General features: G+C 39.7%; 1 protein-coding gene across 10 annotated transcripts in view; it reads right to left on the bottom strand.

The window, feature by feature from the left end:
* nrxn1a (neurexin 1a) overlaps positions 1-20,562 on the bottom strand; it is a 172,947-nt gene that overhangs the window by 78,121 nt on the left and 74,264 nt on the right. For 8 of the 10 annotated variants that reach the window (XM_053511427.1, XM_053511429.1, XM_053511434.1 and 5 more), the window contains 4 exons: positions 20,259-20,282; positions 18,794-18,955; positions 12,414-12,858; positions 6,488-6,871 (listed from right to left, as the gene is read on the bottom strand). In XM_053511427.1, the coding sequence (XP_053367402.1) occupies positions 6,488-6,871; positions 12,414-12,858; positions 18,794-18,955; positions 20,259-20,282 (1,015 nt within the window). The remainder of the gene's footprint in view (positions 1-6,487; positions 6,872-12,413; positions 12,859-18,793; positions 18,956-20,258; positions 20,283-20,562) is intronic. The other 2 variants (XM_053511431.1, XM_053511436.1) reach the window with 1 other exon arrangement.

Raw genomic sequence — 20,562 nt, 5'->3', positions numbered from 1 at the left:
AATTCTCATATTAGTATACTGTATCTACAGTACAATCTATTCAGCATTTTAATCCACTTTAATTAGAATTTGCTGGTGCAACAGTCCCCTGAACAGCCATGCATGTATCCCACTGCAGACGCAGCATTTGGATGCCCGATGGCTCAGTTTAAGAGACAAACTGTTATTTCACTAGACGGCAACAGATTACGGTGTCAGTCACGAAGACAACGTGTATTTTGTGCATCTGGCATATATTTTAATAGTTGACAAAAGTAAAAAAAAAAGAAGATGGCTATGCCACTCTGAGAACCCTCAATCTCGTCTGATCTCTGAAGCGAAGCAGTCAGACCTGATTATCACTTGGATAGGGGACGATGTGAGAATACCAGGTGGTGTTGTGGGTTTGAATCTTCTCTGGTCTATGTGGGAGAAGTTTGCATGTTCTCCCTGTATTCTGTGGGTTTCCTACACATACTCTGGTTTCCCTCACAGTCCAAAGACATGTGGTGTGGCTGGCTGATCGGTGTTTTCTGCTTTCCACTACTCAACTCGTATTAAAGGTGGCATGATGGTGTAGTGGTTAGCACTGTCACCTTGCACCTCCATGGTTCGGGTTGGATTCCCGCCTCTGTGGTAGGATTCCTCCCACAATCCGAAGACAAGCTAATTAGGATAATTTGTGTTTCTAAATTGGACATAGTGTGTGTGTGTGTACCCTGCACTGGATTAGCACCCTGTCCAGGGGGTTCCCTGCCTCGTGCCCTAGGTCTCCTGGGAAAAGCCCCCCATGACCCTGTATACAGGATTAAGTGGTGTAGACTGTAAGTACACTTGTATGCATTGCAAAAAAGAATACGTTTAAATAGAATTTAACACGTCTTAATTAGACGTGTGCCGATACTGTATGATCTCCCCAATCTTTTAATGCTGCCTTACTTATATCCCTCAGACAAAAACTGTCTGTTTATTTATAAGAATGTGACCTACGGTACAGTCAGACACAGCCTGATGCCGTATATTCACTTAATTCTTCAACATAAATCTGGGATGGTTTGCTGGAGCTCTCTTTTTTCCACTTGAGCTACCATGATAGAGGGAGTAACAGGACACTAAAGCCCTTCTCCCTTGAGCAGGGACCCTACTGTGACCTTTAACCCCCTCCAACTCATTCTTTATTCCTGCATACTGTCCGTCGCTGTAGGAAAGGCAGCCCAGCACACTGACAGCTTGACAAACGAGCCATCGCCTCATCTTTAAAGGAGTAGTCTCACTCCAGGAGAGGGGATAATGAAAGGAGCAGGATAGCCAGTGGTTTGAAAAGACCTTCATTCCTGCCCTCCTGCAGTGGTGTGTATTCATGCGACAGGAGAAACTAGTTCTGAGGCTCCTGAGCTGCTTGACAAGCAACGCATTACATCCAATCAGGGTATGATAGAGCAGCAGCAGTCTGCACGATGAAGAGGGCTGCAGAGGTCGCAAATAAGATGGCATGCTTGGAAAACTGAGCACGGAAACCAAAAAGTGAAGGGGGGGGGGCTGGTGGTTTAAGGTGTGGCTGGTAAGGCGGGGATATGGGGACTAGGAACATGGCAGACTAAACTAAACCATAACCAAAATAAATAAATACACTTCACTGTTGTGTCTTATTTGGATAAATTGAAAATATAAAAGACAGAAGAAAGAAATAAGGAGAAGTGTAAGGGAAACCACATTGCTGTTTGGTTAAATCAGAGTAGCTGAGTTATTGTTGAACATCCCATTCCAGGTTTAGTCCCCTGATATAGAACGTTCCACTTTTCTGCGAAGGGTTCCCACCACATCCACAGGGCCTGGGGTGCACTCGCAATGCTAGTTCATTCAATGTGCTCAGTGGGGTTGAGGTCACTCGAGTTCCCCTACACCAACCTCGGTACACCCCTGTGTGCTTTGCCTAGAGGCATTGCCATGCTGAAACAATAAACAATTTTTAGTTTCAGTGCAGTGAAAATATAATGATAGAGCGTACAAACACCTTCCGAGACTTTTTTTTTTTCAAATTTGTGGCCCCACATGTGGGCGTGATTTTTGTGATTTTGTGCATAGTTTCTGTAAGTCACAACGATGCTTAAAACCACAAATGAGTGATTTTTTAAAATGCTATAACGCCACCCCACAGTCTTACATTAGATTAAAAGTGAACCACACAAAGTGCTCCACACAAAACCTTTTACTACAAATACAATGTTACAATTACAAAAAAATAGTGAAAACTATGAGAAACATAATATGCAACATAAACATCAGCCTCCTCTTTTACTAGATTCATTCTGACTTTGGTATTTGGTGATTCAAAGTGGTCGTCTTGCACCTCCAGGGGCCGGGTTGGATTCCAGGCTCTGAGTGCATAGAGTTTGCATGTTCTCCCTGTGCTTGGTGGGTTTCCTCCCACAGTCCAAAGACATGCAGATTAGGCTAATTAGGGTTCCTAAATTGTGTGTGACCTGGGATGGATTCTCACCCTGTCCAGGGTGTACCCGACCTCGTGCCCTAAGTTTCCTGGGATAGGCTCCAGGCCTCCCACAACCCTGTGTTCAGGATTAAGCGGTATAGACGATGAGTAAGTGAGAACATGCTGTTCACACATCATCCACAACGCATAATGTCCTATTTCACAGAACGTGTTGCCGATGGTAGGTGACGCATTCCTGTCATATATTCCTCCTGGGGAGACGGCAATGGCAGAAACAGAGTGTAAACATCGTTTTTCTTTCCTTCAACATTTTCCAAAAATCCACTAAAAGCATTTCGTTCACTGATGGAAGCTGCTTTTTTGCGAAGCCAGCAGTTCCGCTACACTGATCGTGTGATAGAAAGACGCAACGTGACTGGCTTGTCATGATGCATCGTCTCTAGCTGCAAAACAGGGCTGTCCGTGTCATTTGTCATTGTTTGTTTAAAATGTACAAGTTGGAAGCTTCTAAATTTAGTAATTGTTAAAAAAAAAGTAATTGTTTTCTTATAGACAACCTTGTGCGTGAGAAAAGTTTCTGAAAAAGCCAATGTCCTACTTCCTCACCCAGTCAGATATGTTGGACTGCAGGTAGAAAGGAGTGTACATGGATCAGATCACTCTCTCCATCTGCACCTCCATCTGTTCCTACTTTCATTAACCACCCGCTCCCGTCCAAGCCTCCTCCTCTGAAACGCACACTAACAACCTAACACCTAATGTATGAACACGCACACGCACACACACTCACACAAACACACACTTCCTGTGCCCCCTGTTAATGCCTTTTCTTTTTTTCGCTCTCTCACACTCACGAACACAAACACCTTACAGGTCTATATTCGAGCAGACTCTTAGTGAAGGTTTTCATGACACATGGCATAACTGCAAAAGGGGAAGACACACCGTTTGTTCAAAGGGTGTGTGGAAGTCAGGAGTCACACGCTCGTGTTATACCTTCCTGCTGAACCCAGCCCCATCCACCAACATGCTGTGGCGCTCAGGAGCTCTGCTCACTACAGGGATTACCGAAATGTATGTTCAACATCCATAATAAACAGGAAGATTTGGCTCTGAGGCATCATACATAATTCAGCTATGTTTATCCGTGGATGCTGCGCTCCAACGGATGATTTGCCCTTTACAAATTTTTGACAAGCAACAAAAAGTCAAAAAAAAATAAATAAAAATCGAACAGCAGGTGGAGTGTACAACACGCATGGACCTGCGAATTAACGGTAATAACTTGCCAATGTTGCAACCAACCAGGTTTATACTGTAGCTGAAGGAAATGGAACATGATCTTGTTACAGACGGTCTGAGTCGCTCTGACTGACATCCTATCAGTCTGATCAATGAAAGTGATGTGATACACACCAATCCTGACACATCTCAGATAAAAAAAAAAAGATATTCAGTACATTGCTGGCTTGTTCGATTATGAAGCTATTAGAGTACCTGGGTGATGTCTGTGTGATGTCTACATTGTTTTCCAATTGTTTTAAAGAAGTATCCTACAAAAACCAAAAGTTATTTTGAAATGCTGTCTACAAATTTACTTATACGTACACTTATATAACCTACAGGGTTACCTTTCAGGTTTTGCCAGGTATAGTAAGAAGAGTAGCATAAATATAAAACACGATAAATCATAATAGCATTAATATTCATTCTGAGGTGGTTTGGTGTCAATATTGATATTTCCATTTTAGTAAATCATGCATGAGATTAAATCCACCTGGCTAATATTATAGTATAGATCTCTTCTTGTGCTGCCATAACAGCACTGACTCATCTGGCCATGAATGCCACAAGAACGTGCTGTGGTATCTGGCACCAAACCTTTAGCTGCAAATCCTTAAAGTCATGTAAGTTATGAGATGGGGCCTCCATGGAATAAATTTGTGTGTGAAGCACATCCCACAAATGCTTTACTGGATTGAAGTCTAAAGGTTTCAAGGCAAGTCGATATCATTCTCGAGCCATCCAAGCCGTTTTCCTCGAGCCATTCCTGAACCATGGAACGCCACTGGCGTTAGGGAATTCTATTGCCATGAAAAACAGTACTTGGTCCAATTTTTAAGGTTTTGGTACATATCAAAGTACTATCCATGTAAATGCTAAGATGAAAGGTTTACTAGCAAAATATAATGCCCAAAGCATCACACTGCCTCTCCCAGCATGCCTTCTTCTCATAGTGCACCCTGATGCCATGTGATAAACACTGACCCGGATATCCACATGGTGTAAAAGTGTACGCAACTCATCAGACCAGGCCACCTTCCTCTAATGCTGCCTGATCCAGGTCTGATACTTAAGTGCCCACTGTGGGGTCAGAATGGAGACCATGACCAGTCTGCACTGTAAGCTGTGATGTATTGGGTGGTCTAACACCTTTCTATCGTAGCCAGCATTAACTTAGTCAACTTCTTGTCTTCTGTAGGCTCAGACTCAGACTCTGGCTCAGTCTTACATCTTTCTTTCTTTAGATTCAATCTTTCTATAGAGGTCATGCACAATTTAGATTAATTCTCTGTGTTGTACAGTATGGCCAGAACTGGAAATCATGTAAAAGTCCTCCATTCTATCACAAGCCTTCATACTGTATATACAGTAGAGATTTCGATCTGGCCCTGGACCATAACATACATAACAATGCTCTTTTACTATAACCACGATTTTGTGGTTCAATATTCTGTCATTCAGATAGTTTAAATATGTCTATCAGCTTGAAATCCAAAAATAATAATTAGAAGTATTGGCCACTGGTTATCTCTGTATAAGCAAATATGGACATCCTGAGCATGTTGTTACTGTATATTCCAACAAGTGCATTAAAATATGAGCTATATATTTAAGTTAGAGCTTTAACTACTGTCAGAGCTGCCGTTATAGTAAGAAGATGTCTATTTCAGCTCAAGCAAACATTCATTACTTCCTCCACAGCTGCCACATTTGGTGTCTTTTTGTTAAATCCCTTTCACATCCTCCTCCGCACATCCTCCTTCCCTTCCTTTATTCCTCCACTAACAAACTGCTCCAATTTGCCAGTTAAACAGTTGTGGGGTATGTGGATGGATTTGGCAGCACTTCACCACATCTCTCAAGCTCAAGCTCACAGCCTTTCTGAAGCATGATCATGCAGCATCGCCACTTATTTCCATTGTGCTAATTGGTCAGATCATTGCCATCATTTTTGTATGCAATAATAAAGATCCACACTATAATCGTTTGGTGTTTGGTTGAAGGAGTCGGGACGATGCTGCAGAGGGATTACTTCACCCAGACAACTGGCACATTCTTAAAGGCAAAACACTCCCATTAAACAACTGGCCTGAGTCCGAGCACTTCACAGAGATAGCGCTGATGGGCAGCCCTGGTGGACAGTGATATTGAGCTCAAGACACGCAGAGAGGAAATGGAATTTATTGACCGTCTGCCTCTCTGTCTTTGCCCTGTTTTGCATGTTGCTCTGTAGGGGTAACTCTGACTGTGAGCATTCATCTAGAAAAACAACAGCAATGAATTTCTGCCTGAGATGGATTTTTTTTTTCTTTTTTACAGGACAGATAAAAGAAAAACATAATGCACGCTTGAGTGTCTCTCTATAAAGGTGACATGGATTGGAAAGAAACCCAATTACCACAGTAACAGTAACGTCAGCTGCGCTGGCTGCCTCACATTCTTTCAAGGCCAAGCTGACAGTGGAGAGACACAGAGTGGGTGGACATCCTCTTCAACCCACAACCATCTTAAAACTTTGCAGGTCTGGCCTATTACAACATGTACAATATACAGTGCAATGCAGTATCTGCCCGTAGAAGAGCCAGAGATTTGCAGTACAACTCATTGTAGCTCAGGAAATAATGGATCCCTTCGCTAAAGCGTCCTTCATGATGATCAAATTTACAGTTGGTTTGTAAATAAATACATTGTATTTAACAGCCATGCAAAGTCAAAAGGGCTCGACTTTAGACGCCTCCCAAATCTACAATAACAGTGAAAACCATGACTCACCTCTCTCACAGGAGCGACCCAGATAGCCAGTCCCCGAGCAGTCACATACGTAACGGTTCCAGCCTTCCCTGCATGAGCCGCTGTTCAAGCATGGGTTGCTCAGGCACTGCTTTGGAGGTTCTTTGGAGCAGGAAGGTTTGACGCCCACGGCTCTCTGGGCTTCAGCGATGCGCCGGATGTCTTTGCTCTGGCCATCCATGAACAAATCGCGTACGCAGCCCACATAACCATAGTTGAGCAGTGCAGTCCACACCTCAGTAGGAAACACCAGGCCAGCACGGTCTTCTGGCAAACCACCCAGATACAAAGTGTCATCCAGATCCAGGATCTCACTCTCTCCAGGAGCATTATAGGGGGTACGTACTGAGTTGACAGAGATGGTGCCTTTAAAAAAAATAATAATAAAGGATGGTTAGGATCATATTTCTTCAGTTATATCAGAGAATCCAGTGTCTATCCTTCTAAGTAGAAATACACCCTGGAGTACCAAGAGGTTTTAGGAGAAAACAGGAGAACCCAGCTGAAACCTAAGGAAAGATGCAAAGACATATATACTGTAGACAGTAACCGGCACTCAGAATTGAATCTGTAGTTTAATGCTACCCACTGCACTTTGCACACTGGAATGTCTAATGTCTAATACCTGTTCTAATCGTATAATTTCAAAAGTTTATTTTCCTTAAAAACTGAAACTTATAATATAGTTATACAACGGACAACAATTTTTCTTTTACCGCCTGGAGATTAATTCCACCCATGTGAACAAGAGTGCCGCTCAGCTGTCCCTTTTCCTTAAGACAACTCAGAGTTATGTTTCAGGTGAAAGGGAAGGATTGTCACCCTTTTCTTAGCTACTGCAGTTCATCTTGCTGGTAGCAGAAAGCTGTAAATGTTACAAACTGCTCAGTTGGTGACTTTAATAAATAGTAAAATGGGATTTTTCAGGCATGATGTGAACCCTGTTTGAGTTGGTTCACTGACTCAACTTAATGCCTTTTTAATAAAATGTAACACCACTCTCAGTATTGGCCAGGACAAGAGGATTTAAAACCCATGTGCAGTATAACTTCAGGAACTACAGTATACCATACAGAATAGTCTATGAAGTATTTCAGTCATCCAAGCCACTAAAGTTTCTTTTAGCAACTCGGTAAGAACTTCAATACTACAGACTGAATTGCTTCAAATAGGAACCAAAGTTTGATAAGTGAGGCAATAAACTTGCAGCATGATAATTACAGTACTAAGACATAGGGCTAACATAGGTATTGTATTTTGGGAGGCTTGGCTACGTTGTGTAAAGTATGCATAAAATTTAAACATTTGCCCTTATCCAGAGTGCCTTACAGTTTTCTATCATTATACACCTGAGCAGTTGAGAGCCTTGGTGGTCACACGATTTGAACCTGGGACCTCCCGAACCATAGCCCAATACCCTAACCACTGAACCACCTACAGCAAATAGGGTTGATGTTATCAAAAACATGCTCCTTGCTTGATGATTTTATCTGTGTGTGATGCTATACAGTTCCAGTCAATAGTTTGGACACAAGTTTAGATTTATTTTCCTACATTCTAAAACAATACTGGATATTTCAAAACTATAAAATAACAGACATGAAATTAGGTACCGACAACCATAACAGTCAGTTGTAATTTTAAGACATGAATGACGGCTGTTCTTGTTTTTGTAATAAGAGCAATTTTTGTAATAAGAGCAATTTTAAGACATGAAGGTCGGATGTTCTTGTTTTTGTAATAAGAGCATTATTAAGTGCATTTGCAAAACCCATCAAGCACCATAATGTACTGTTAATGGCTAAACACCATGGCAGGAAAGTAAGGCCAAAATTTACCTTTGCTGCAGAGGATAAGTTTATTTACCCTTATTTGCTGCTGGGGTTTGAACCTGGGACCATCTGAACCATACCCCAATATCTTAAACACTGAGCTACACCCTAGAGCTACTGTACCAGCCTCTGAAATCAACAATTACAGTAACAGCACCTCAGATCAGAGCCATTATGAAGGCTTTAAAGAGCATAAATGTATTTATGCAGACACATCTCAATACATGTATCACCTGTTTAAATTAGACTATTGCATATTTTGGATGCCTTCAGCATTGTTTTACAAAAAAGACCAAGGCACTCGAAGATGCATGCAAACTATTGATGGTAATGTATAAATATACTGTATATAAAACAGATATCGCTGTCCAGACCGAAAAAACATATTTCAAAATGTCCACCACCACATTCGCCCTTATGCTATATGGAAGATGCTATAACTGGGATTTTGGGCAGGTATCATTTAGCAAACATAAATTTTTCAACTTGTATATTTGTATTTACTGACTTCAACATTAATCTATTAGATATGGTGCTGGTGACATGAACTGGGTCTCTTAAATAATGTTAGATATTATTTGTGTGTAGCGTTTTCTTAAGCCGGACAGAGCTAGTTTAATTAGAAGTCATGGTATCGGTATTGGACACTGATATTAAAAAATTCTTGAACGATACCCATCCCTAGTAAGGATTTTGCCTGGCACTTTCCCCTGGATGACTGACACTAATGATGTCATGAAACATATTAAGGTAGCATGACTGTCTTTGGACCCCTGAGATGTGGATCACATGCATGAAATAGGATTTTTATTGCTGTGGGGTGGGTATAGGATGATACAGTGTTGCTCAGTACAATGAATGGTCATGGGAAATATAAAATAACCTGTTAATAGCAGAGAATATGGAATGATCAGGACATTCAGTCCATTTGAAGTCAATTTCATAAAATCTCCAACATACTCTCTCTAAGAAATAGATTTAAATTTGGAATTATTTATTGCAGTAAATATATTTGGCAATGCAAATATTTAAACAGCTTAATTTCAGTGCCACCTAGAGTTCTTCCCTTAGACTCGGGTTCCAGAGTTCATATAACTGATTACAAGATGCCTTCAAGGCAGTACCTCTCATTGACTCTAATGATATTAAAACTCTTTCATGGACTCGAAATCAGCCTCATTGTTTTCTTGAAGACAGTTTACTAACAACATTTAAATCCACAGTGTAATTCTGCATACCCCCCCCCATGCCCCCTTCCATTTTTCATGCCTTAAAGGCAATGACAAATAGGGAGATATTATTTGCTAGCAGTCAGAAGTTTAATGTACATGCGGAGCTAGCCGAGCCCTGTTTATTACTGTTCAACCGCCTGAGTTCACTAAAGCGGAATTATAATTTAAAATATGAGCGACATTGGCCATTTGCAGCATAAGACCTTTATTGTGCAGTGAAACACAAACTATTTATTCCTCAACCAGAGTAAATTGGTGTAGCTGTAAGAAATGAAATACAGGCAGTGAGAGTAAAGGACGGAAGAAATAGACTGCTGATAAATAATTCAAACTTTAAATTTAAACCTCAAGCCTGTCTATTACAGACACACTAAACTGATTTGACATGTTTTATTTTTTTTTCTTGGTCACACTTTATAGTATTAAATGTCTTTAATGTCCGTGTGGCTACTGTACATGTGTAAATATACACTGTATACTGTATGTAAGATATCTACACTGTTACAAAAGCATTACAGCAATCAGGTCAGGTCACACTGGGAGTGTAATGTAATACCCCATATACACCAATCAGCCATAATTAAACCTAGCTGCCTAGGTTTTGGGTTCCCCTGGTCCCACTGGGGTGTGTTCCCCATTGATCCTGGATACCTTGGGTCCTATGGGTTGCAGAGTTAGGCCCCCACGAATTGGATTTGTTTGTTTGTCCAATGGGATGGCTCAATCTTATTATGATCTGGGGAGTTTGGGCGCCTGGGTCAGAAGTATTGGGCTCTTTGCCTACAGGGCCTCATATGCGGTAGGCTGTTGTGCACTGGGTGTACAGGAGCATTAACTCTCTTTTTTTTTAGCAATTTGTTCTGTGTTGGCTTTTCTGTGAGATTGATCCAGCTAGGCTGGCCATTGGTCTCCGCTTGTGAGCCTTGGGTGCCAATAATTGTCTTGGGTGACCATGTGACGGTATTATTACATTGATAATATTGTAAAAGCTATCTACTGTAAATGCTTAGCTACATGTTCAAATAAATGGTATCATAAATGGAATGTTAGAAATGCAAAATTTTACACAAACAGCATTTGCAAATATAATATTATGACAAGTGATAGTTAATAGCACACAGATGATTTTGGACCCATCTGCCACACACTAGGTGTCACATTACAGCTGAGATTCTTCTTATAAAGTGTCTTTATTATATGTAATGTATTGTAAATTTCATGAGTGGATGTGGATATTGCTTCTGGAAATTAAAACTGTAACACGACATCATTCTCCCTGACACACACACACCATCTTGTCCAGTGTGCCGAACTTGGCGATTACCGTCCCAGACAGCAGCCAAGCATCTCTCTCAGGTCAATAGTAATGAGCATGCTCCATCATCCAGCCGCTGGTTCTCAGTGCTCACAGATTACACAGCATGGCACTACCGTATGGTGGGCCTGCTTTTATACTTCCTCTTACACACACACACACACACACACACACAAAGGTACCCACAGTATACGCTCAAGCACTGAACAAACATACGGCTCGTAAGCATCCATACATACTGTAGTGTATTATGTGTACTGTATATATGCACACATATGCACTTACACATAAATGCACCCATAAACACCCTGTGCATGTATGATTCTCTTTGCTATGTGTGGGTGCATGCATGTGTGTGTGTGTGAGTGTGTGTGTAGGCAGCCAATTCATACAGGCTGCAGTGACACAGCATAGCTCATTCTGTTTGGCACACAGTGAAGCTCCCATCTGTCAGTCCCGTTTCAGATTGCTGTACCCTGCCAATCTTTTTTTCATCTTCTTCTTCTTCTTTTCCATGCCATTAAAATGTGACCAAACTCACCATGGCAACAATGCAACACTGTATTAGGAGGCTTATGCTAATCTCGTTTTAAAGACATGATGGAATTGAGCTTCACGGATAGTGTCTATGGAGTACGCTTGGAAGAAAAATACAGTGTAAAAAAAAAAACAGGGATGTCGCCTCTCTCTCTCTCTCTCTCTTTCTGTCTCTCTCTCTTTCTATTGCTCTTTCTTTTAGCTGAGCCCTATTAAATCTCAATTGAATACTGCATTACCGTGAAACTAAAATACCACTCTTGCTTTAGAAATCTGATTTCGTAATTGCTCCATGCGCCATTTAATTTTCCCCACATAATTCTCGCTCGCTCTGCGTGTCAGAATTAATGTAGGTGACCTGCATATCTATCACTGGAGAGAAGACGGAGACGAGCGTTTTTCACATAGGAAAGAAGCCGCACATCAATAGGGCAAATAAGTTCGGCTGCTGGAAGGACAGAGGACCTTAAAAGACCACTATCCAGACTTTAGGCAAAAATGTGGTTGATGGAAGGAAGTGAAGGAGGAGGGGAGGAATGAGGGATGTACTGTCTCTCCTGGGCAGTGCCAATCGCTAACACTCTCTATCCTTTGGGAGACCGACTTCTGGTTTCCATAGCAACTTGTGCAGAGAAAATAGTGAAAGTGAGCGAGAGGAAGACGGAAAGGATGGGGCCGTTCGTATTTAAATCCCAAACTGCCGGAGCGTCTTCAGGCTTACGTGCCCATTCATATTCGAGGCAACACATTAAATGCCGACAAGAATCCATCTCCTGCATGGCTAAATCTACACTTAAAGGTACAATAAACAGAATTATGTATGGAAATAAGGCCATTTATTGTGGGGTTTTTTATTAGTTTTTTTGAAAGCGCACTGAAATTTCAGAGTTTGTAGAATGCCTTTAGGTTGAATAATTTAATCTTGTATAATTTAATTGTAACTTCAATAAATCAGCAACACATACCACAAAAAAAACAACAAGAATAAATACCTGATCTGCCATCCCGCTGAAAGTCCACATGGTACCATTCTCCATCATTGACCTTCTTGTTGACGGCCCGGGTCTTGGTCGTGCCAGAGCCCATGTCTAGTAAAAGGTAAAGATGGCCGTCGAGCATCTCAATGGCGAAGAAGTCCACCTTCATAGTTTTGGGGCCCTTGGGGTCCTTCTGCTGCTGCTGCTTGGGCTTGCCATGGCTAAAGAGCAGCAGTCCGTTGGGCTCGGTGGTGCGGAAATCGAAGGAGATGGAACCGGCTTTCTTAGCAGTCCATTTGCTGAGGGTGATGTAGGACTCAGGGGTCTCGAAGGTGACAGGGTCCAGCGTGGCCACGTTCTCACACTTAAAAGCCACCATTCCACTAACCTTCATCTTAGGGTCACCTTGTTTGGCCAGACGAGACAGCTCCAACCTCACATCGTTGTTCTTGTACACAACCTTTACATGCAAAACGAAGAGTAAAACAGAGACAGAGAAATTTTTAGAAAAAAAAATGTATTCACTTATCTAAACAACTACTTAGTGCCTACTGTCAATAAATCATCGCAGGTTCAGAACGAAAGTATCCTGCAGAAATTATACTATAATAGATAAAAGACTATCTATAATAGTATAATTATATTTATAAAGCTCATATGACGTTTCTCTGATTGATCTTTAAAGGTGTGAAATACATAGAGGAAATGGTTGTGAACTGAAAGTATGGTATATGTGAACACTTTACTGAACTGAAATATGAAATCTTTAAAATCTTTACAGGAAAAAAAAATCTGGGAATTAAAAAATCAAGTTAAATTACTACATGTACTGTAGAAATTGGCTAAACTGATTATACTGGAATATAATAATTAAGTTGGAATACATATTGGGATTTTTTTTTGCACTTCTGCATTAACTTTTTAGCTGAATGAGTAACACGAATACATTGCTGTGCTTGAAACCAGAAAAAAAATGATATCTTGAACAAATCAGCATGAGAGTGCATTTTCTATCATATCTGTGTTAATGATTGATCTGGTGTGTGAGATCGCACTGAGTTAGTGTAATTTTGTGTAAGAGCTATTTTAGAAAGACATTTTTTTTTGTTCCACTCCTCCTTTCTTTTCTCCACATGACTGAAATGCTGTGATTTTTGAACCAGTAACAATCTGTTAAGCGTTCAATATCTCCCTCTTTTAATTCCATTTCGATTTGAGCCAAGAAAGAGATAATGGAATGCGGATACAATGAAGGGATACTGATGATTCTTTAGAAATGCCAATCACACAGGCAGACACTAAAGACGTTCCTGCAATTAACGAGGTACACTGCTTTTTTTTTTTTTCCTCTGACCTGTCCACTTTGTGCACTTCATAAAATTGGAGAAAATTACATCTTATATCTAATAAGGCACTGTGTCTCTAGCGGGGAATGAATTACAGGGGTTAAGGCAGGGACAAGAACAGGACTCAGACGTGTGTATCTGTGTGACATGAACTGGACCATCAGTACGCTAGAATATCTAGAGCAAAGGTTATGAGGTTGGTTAGAGTAAGATAAAACCTCTTAATGATGGATAGAATTAATTACCAAGTACACACAGTGAAACTGTACTACATTTACGAATGCGTACCTGTAATAAATATAGCAGTCGAGTTCGTGACCATTATAATTATACCGATCTGGTGTGAAAGAGTAGAAAAGATGTTCTTGCTGCAGCTTATTGGCTGAGTATGTAGGATTAACACCTTTGTGTTTGCAGGTTTAAGACCTTTAGAAGACCTTCTAATCTGGAGAAATGACATCATTACGGCACGGCCCAAGAAAGGGATTACACGTGAATGCGCGGACAAAGCTCCACTAATGGTAGCAATCCGGACATCTGCTGCATCACAAGCTGCACCTTCACACCCCGACAAACAAACTCATCGATTTCTTGTGTGTAGCTTTTGAGATGAAGGCTTTAGCTTCAAAGCGCCTTCGCTGAACCTGAACCGTGCTGTTCATTTGGTCAGGTGTGTCAATACAATGACACACAGTTGAGTTGTACCGAAAGCCACGTGTTTGATCTGAGCAGTATCCTAATCAACAAATCTGTTCTATATCTATCCGGTCTCTTAAACAGCATTATTTAACATGACAACATATCCGCGCTGTAAATATGCAAGATATCGTTTCAACCAGCAAGTCGTAAACTGTCAATTTAAAGAAAAGCATCACAATAAAATCTGCTGCAATCTCATTTCTACAGCAATGAAGTTGCACTTTATTTTGGTGTGTATAAATACTGTATTATCTAATGTTACAACAATTATGTTATGCTATTGATTCTAGCTACCATTAGCTTCTAATTGTTTTTGCGGTATAAATAGATTTTTGTGCATCTCAATTCATTTGAGCTCGATTTAGGGTGACCGTTGTTTGTTTCCTTTTCTTTTTTTATCCAGAATTTTGGTATTGTCCATTTAAGCACACTTAGTCAGATATAAGACTAGTGCAGTTTTCAGTGTCACTACATTTAAAGCTTAAAATCTACAGCAAACTAAAATTATGTGGCCTTACGTAGCTCTTAAAAGTTGATATTGTGTCTATAATCCTTATGTATTTTAATGAAATAAATGAAGTTTGCAATGCACTTAATTATATGTTACCCTAAAAAAAAATAACTAGCAGATGTTACCATTATTTACTTTTGTTCAATTTATGTATTTTACTAGAGTGAAACCTAAAAAAAAGTTCTAACCTTAATTTAAACATTGTTAAATGAATCATTCCTTACCTCATGTACAGTAGATAGCAATACTGAAGGCAACAGTAGGGTTGTTCTATCAGTCTACTTTTTATAAGCCTTTTTTGAAATACAACATTTTTTCTGCTTAACATTCTATAGAAAGCGGTACTCTTTCTCTGTGTGCCCTGAGAGTTCACAGCACATACTCAAAAAATAGAGCTATATGGAAAAAAAGACAATGTGTTACAGTGATGTTATCACAGGTTAAGGGTGTTTGTAGGCATGATGTGAAGCAGAGTACCGAAACCCATTTAACCATAACAAAATCACAGTCACCCACACCTTTGAATAGCTTAATGCAACAACATAACAGGCTTAGAGTAGCCTATGGTCAGGAAAGTGGCTGGCAGTAGGTGTAATAGTTTAATGTTTAAAAGAACTGTACATTAATGACTTTAAATGCAGCTAATTTAAGATTTTTCAGACTGCCCTAAATGTTTTCAGGTTTTAGAATCTGAAAAACACTTTTTCACAACTGGCTCAATAAATGTACGTAAATAAAACAGGGAGCCCTTCAATAGATAAAACGTAAAAACCTAATGGGATACAGAATTTAAGAAAGATTTTATATACAGAACTGTTCAAAAGTATTCATATTTTGCTACCAAAAAGCAAAACTTTCTTGTATTTTATATATATATATATATATATATATATATATATATATATATATATATATATATATATATATACTGTATATAAATTCATGATGACAGATGATCAGGCCGGTGATGGTCTCTCTGTCCTGTCTCTGCTAGCCAGCTAACTAGGCCTCTTGGTTAGCTAGTTTAGTGTCTATGGTAATTTATGTTGTAAATTTATGTTGCATGTAGCACCTTGGTCCTGGAGGAACGTTGTTTTGTTTCACTGTGTACTAACTGTATATGGTTGTAATGACAATAAAAAAGACATTACAACCATATACATTACAACCATATATATTGAACTTGAACTTGTTAAGTATTAGTATAGGTGATACTGAATGCTGAGTGGTTTAAGTGGTGTAGGTTGCTGCTGAGGTTGTTACTATATATATATATATATATATATATATATATATATATATATATATTATTATTATATTTTTATTTTATATAATTAAAGAAATATTTCCAATGTCTCTCTCTCTCTCTCTCTCTCTCTCTCTATATATATATATATATATATATATATAGATAGATATAGATATAGATATATACAGTATATAGATATTACAGTGTATATATATAGAGGTACATTGAAAATGTTTCTTTAATTTAATATAAAGAAATGATGAGTCGATTAAGTACTCTCTCTCTCAGTACTCTTACTCTCTTACTTAATCTATATAGATAAATATAGATTAATAGTGGTGGTAGAAGAAATGCTATATATATATATATATATATATATATATATATATATATATAGCATTATTCTTTCTACCAGAAGCTGAATTCCCCCATGTTTCTTTCCAGTGTAAAACACTAAGATCACAGAGCACCCCTCAGAGAGAGCTTTTCCCACTAATAGAAAGCTTATTTACCCTATTAGTCAAACCTTTAGCTTCCTCTTATTCTGAAAGGTTATTTATCCTGTTTGTCACGCTCTTGTTTATTTTGTTTATTACTGCTGCTGTTGACGATCTGTGACCTATTTTCAAATTAGCAGTCTTCAGATGTGAAGCAACCTCATCAGCAAAATATTAATTAGCGAATGCAATTCAGCTGTGCTCAGTGTGTGTTGGAGGCAGTTTATGGGCCCTGCACTGGAAAAGCAGCACAGACTGATAAATAATTCTGTTAGTTGTTGATGCAGAAGACTTGGTGTTATACAGGGCAGAAAAAAGTGATGCGACTGTAATGTCTAAAGAGACACCTCTAATGGGACAAGCCACTATATAAAATAATTACAATTTCAACACCACAGGAGGTGTTTTTTTAAAGTCCATGAATGGAAAAGAGAGTAGGGCTGTGTAGGTGTGGCTTGAAGGTCAGCGCTGAGAACGTGGGCATGTTTTAAGTCCATATATAGTACGAGAAATACAGTACACAATTTTTATAGGTATCACTGTAGTCAAAATCTAAAATGCTTACAAGATCACCAAATTCAAATCAAATTTATATATGCCCATTATCATTACTATGACCTCTACCAAGCTTTCTTTAAAATTTTATTCATTCATGTTCTACAGTATATTGCTTATACTATACAGGGTGGCAGGAACACTGGAGCCTATCTAGTTAGTCCATGCGTTTGTCTCCTTCAGGCTGGACTTCTGCAATGCACTCCTCATTGGGACTTCTGGAAAAAGCCTTCAAAAACTACAGTACTGTTAATTTAAAAGTATGCTGCTAGGATCCTGATGCGAGCAGGTAAATATGACCACATTACGCCCATCCTTAAATCTCTTCATTGGCTCCCTGTTTCATTCAGAATCGAATACAAGGTTGCCATTGTTACCCACCAGTGCATCTATGGGGATGCCCCTCCCTATCTCAAAGAACGTATTACTTAACAGATATCTACATGCAACCTCCAATCTGTCTCAGTACATCTTCTGAAACCCCCGAAGACCAAGCTGCATACTATGAAAGATCTGGCTTTTTGCTCAGCGGCACCTAGGCTGTGGAATGTTCTTCCAGAGTATCTGAAGATGCCACAGACTGTTGATGATTTTAAATCTGGTCTTAAAGCTTATCTTTTTATCAGAGCTTTTGGGTTAAATTAATGTTTAGCATTTTGAGATTTGCTTTAAATATAAAGTAGATTATAAATAAAATGTACAATCATTATTATTATCCCAGGAAACTTTGGGAATACACCCTGGACAGAGTGCCAGTGCATCGCAGCGCACACATGCATAAACCACACACTCTTTCACACACTACAGGCAATTTGGGAAGACCTACAGTATTAACCTAATCGGAATGTCTTTGGACTGTAGAAGAAAACCCGTCAAGCACAGGGAGAAAAATGCAAACTCCATGCACACAGACCCGGGGAGGGAATCGAACCCACAACCCTGGAGCCTCAACTAGTAAATTGCTGTTCAGTAATTTGTACTGATTCTCACAATATTTAACCACTGTACTGTAAGAGTGTCCACCTCATTCTCCCCATATTCTCCGAAACTTGACCTAATGGCTTACCCACTACTGCTGCTGCTAGCCAGTGTGTTCATTTGCAATGAACCCCAGCAGGTTTGTGCAGCACATCGTTAGGTCAAATTTATAAATGTTCATTAGCATCTCTTCTAATGCACGTGTTACCTAACACTAACTCCCTTAGCAGGATATCCAAGAGGGATGTGCCTAGTGTCAGACATGTATTAAAGGGCTAGTCGTTGGGTTTCATATAAATAATTTCCACTTAAAGACACATACATCAGTATATATGTAAACCATGTCAATTTTATTTTACCCTTTCTTGACTGTGGTACAACTACAATGCTGACATTTCTCAGTCATTATCCACGTCCAAATACGCAAACTCAACTGATAAATTTAAATACTAAAAGGTCAGCAGCATATTTTTTTAACTGAGAAATGCCAGTGCAACCAAGTTGCGTTAAGATGAACGTGACTGATAAACCATTTCATGTTCGTGTTTGTGTGTGCATACCTCCTTGAGGCAGCCCATAAAGTTGTTGCTAACAGGAGATCCTGGCAGGTCGGCAGTGCTGGGGCTGCCCCCGACGTAGAAAAAGTCATCGGAGCCAAGCATGGTGTAGTCCTCTTGTGTATATCCAGTGGTGGTGAGAATCCCATCCACGGATATAGTAACCTAGACAACAAAGCACAGGGAAAGGACACGCTATACTCACACATAACTTGAATGCTGATATAGGGCTTTAGTCCCCCTCGTAAGGATTTGGATAATTAGTTATCTTGTTTTCGCTTTTAATAATTCTTTCAATATTTTTGTTGTTGTTGTTGTTTGTTTGATTTTTTTTTTAAATAATAAACCCATTTTCATGTCTGTTTCAAGAAAGAGATATTACACATGTTTGTCTTTAGACGTTTTCATTTTGGTGTTTAGTTCTAGTCTGCCAGACCCACAGTAGGGGTTAGATAAAGTTAAGTTAGGTTAGTTGAGAGAGTGAGTGGCACAGATGCCCACACTCGGTGTTAGTATTGCCAGTAGTGGAAAACAAAGATAAATCAGCAGACACAAGAATGGTGTTAGTAGCATGTGTATGCTAAAAGTTAGTATTGCTTATGTACAGTGAAAGTTGGCTACTTGTCATGTCTATGTTTCCATATAATGTAAAAGAAAGGACACAGCATGCCACAGGGGTTAGGAATGAAAGCACAGGCAATTAGAGCCACACACATTTCACACAGCTCGGACTGAATGGGAAGCAGGCTTCATGATCTCTCCCTCCCTGCATGCGTACAACGAAAGAGAAAAGAACAATTATTTTCTGGGATTTAAATTGGACAGGAATAAAAGGGAGAGAAAGAGAGACAGAGAGAGAGAGGACCACAAACAGTGAGCACAGCTAATGAGACCAATCACAGGAGAGTGTGTATGTGTGTGCGTGTGTGTTGGTGTGTTCGTACATGCAGCTTGCTCACTTGGAATACGAAAGCAAAATCAAGATACAATAAAGGATAGAAACAAAAAAAACAAAAACAAAAAATACTAAGCAGCCACCGCTGTTAGTCTCAAATGGCCTGATGCAGCACAGAGATGTTAGTAAAGGGGTGATGAATATCAACGCCATGCGGAGTGAAGGCCCATGGTGCTGCTGGACCATTGAGACACACACGGAGCCAGCGGACTGAGACCAGCCAGTGAGCAACATTTCACACAACAAAAACGAACACTAAGGTAATAATTGAAATCAAAAACATGGACGGGACGAAAAACAGATGGGATAAATTAAACAGATGATACCATAAAGAAAAGGGGGACTTGGGCAGGGTGGGGGAAGTAAGCGTAAAAAGAGTACCAACCGCAGTTTCCCCCATTTTTTTTGTTAAGTATTGATGTCTACGGGTCAAAGAAAGGAAAATAGACACACGGCAAACCCAAACTAAGAAACAATTAGAATGATATCTACCGAACAATGTAGTTTGTTTACCATAGCGTGTCCAATGCCTGAGTGCTTTGTGGAAAAGGGGGGAGAAAGGAAATTAAAAAACAGAACACCATTCCTCAGTCAAAAAAGATGGTCTGTTGCCAAGGTTAGTACATCAGCGTTGCACGTTAGTAAGAGGTAACTGGTTAGTAAATGACACATTCCATGGATGAGAGGTTAGTTTCTTTTTTTCCCCAAAAAGCAGGTTAGTAACATTTAGAAAAGAGCAAAGAAAGAGAAGAAGAGGAGAAGCAGACTAGAGTTTGGCACCAAAGTGCTCCCAGTGCTGTTTCATCAGGAATTCAGC

Source organism: Clarias gariepinus, chromosome 14 (genome assembly GCF_024256425.1).
Source record: "Clarias gariepinus isolate MV-2021 ecotype Netherlands chromosome 14, CGAR_prim_01v2, whole genome shotgun sequence".
NCBI lineage: Eukaryota > Metazoa > Chordata > Actinopteri > Siluriformes > Clariidae > Clarias > Clarias gariepinus.
Note: the sequence above shows the minus strand (reverse complement) of the source record. Positions and strands in the feature narration are given on the sequence as shown.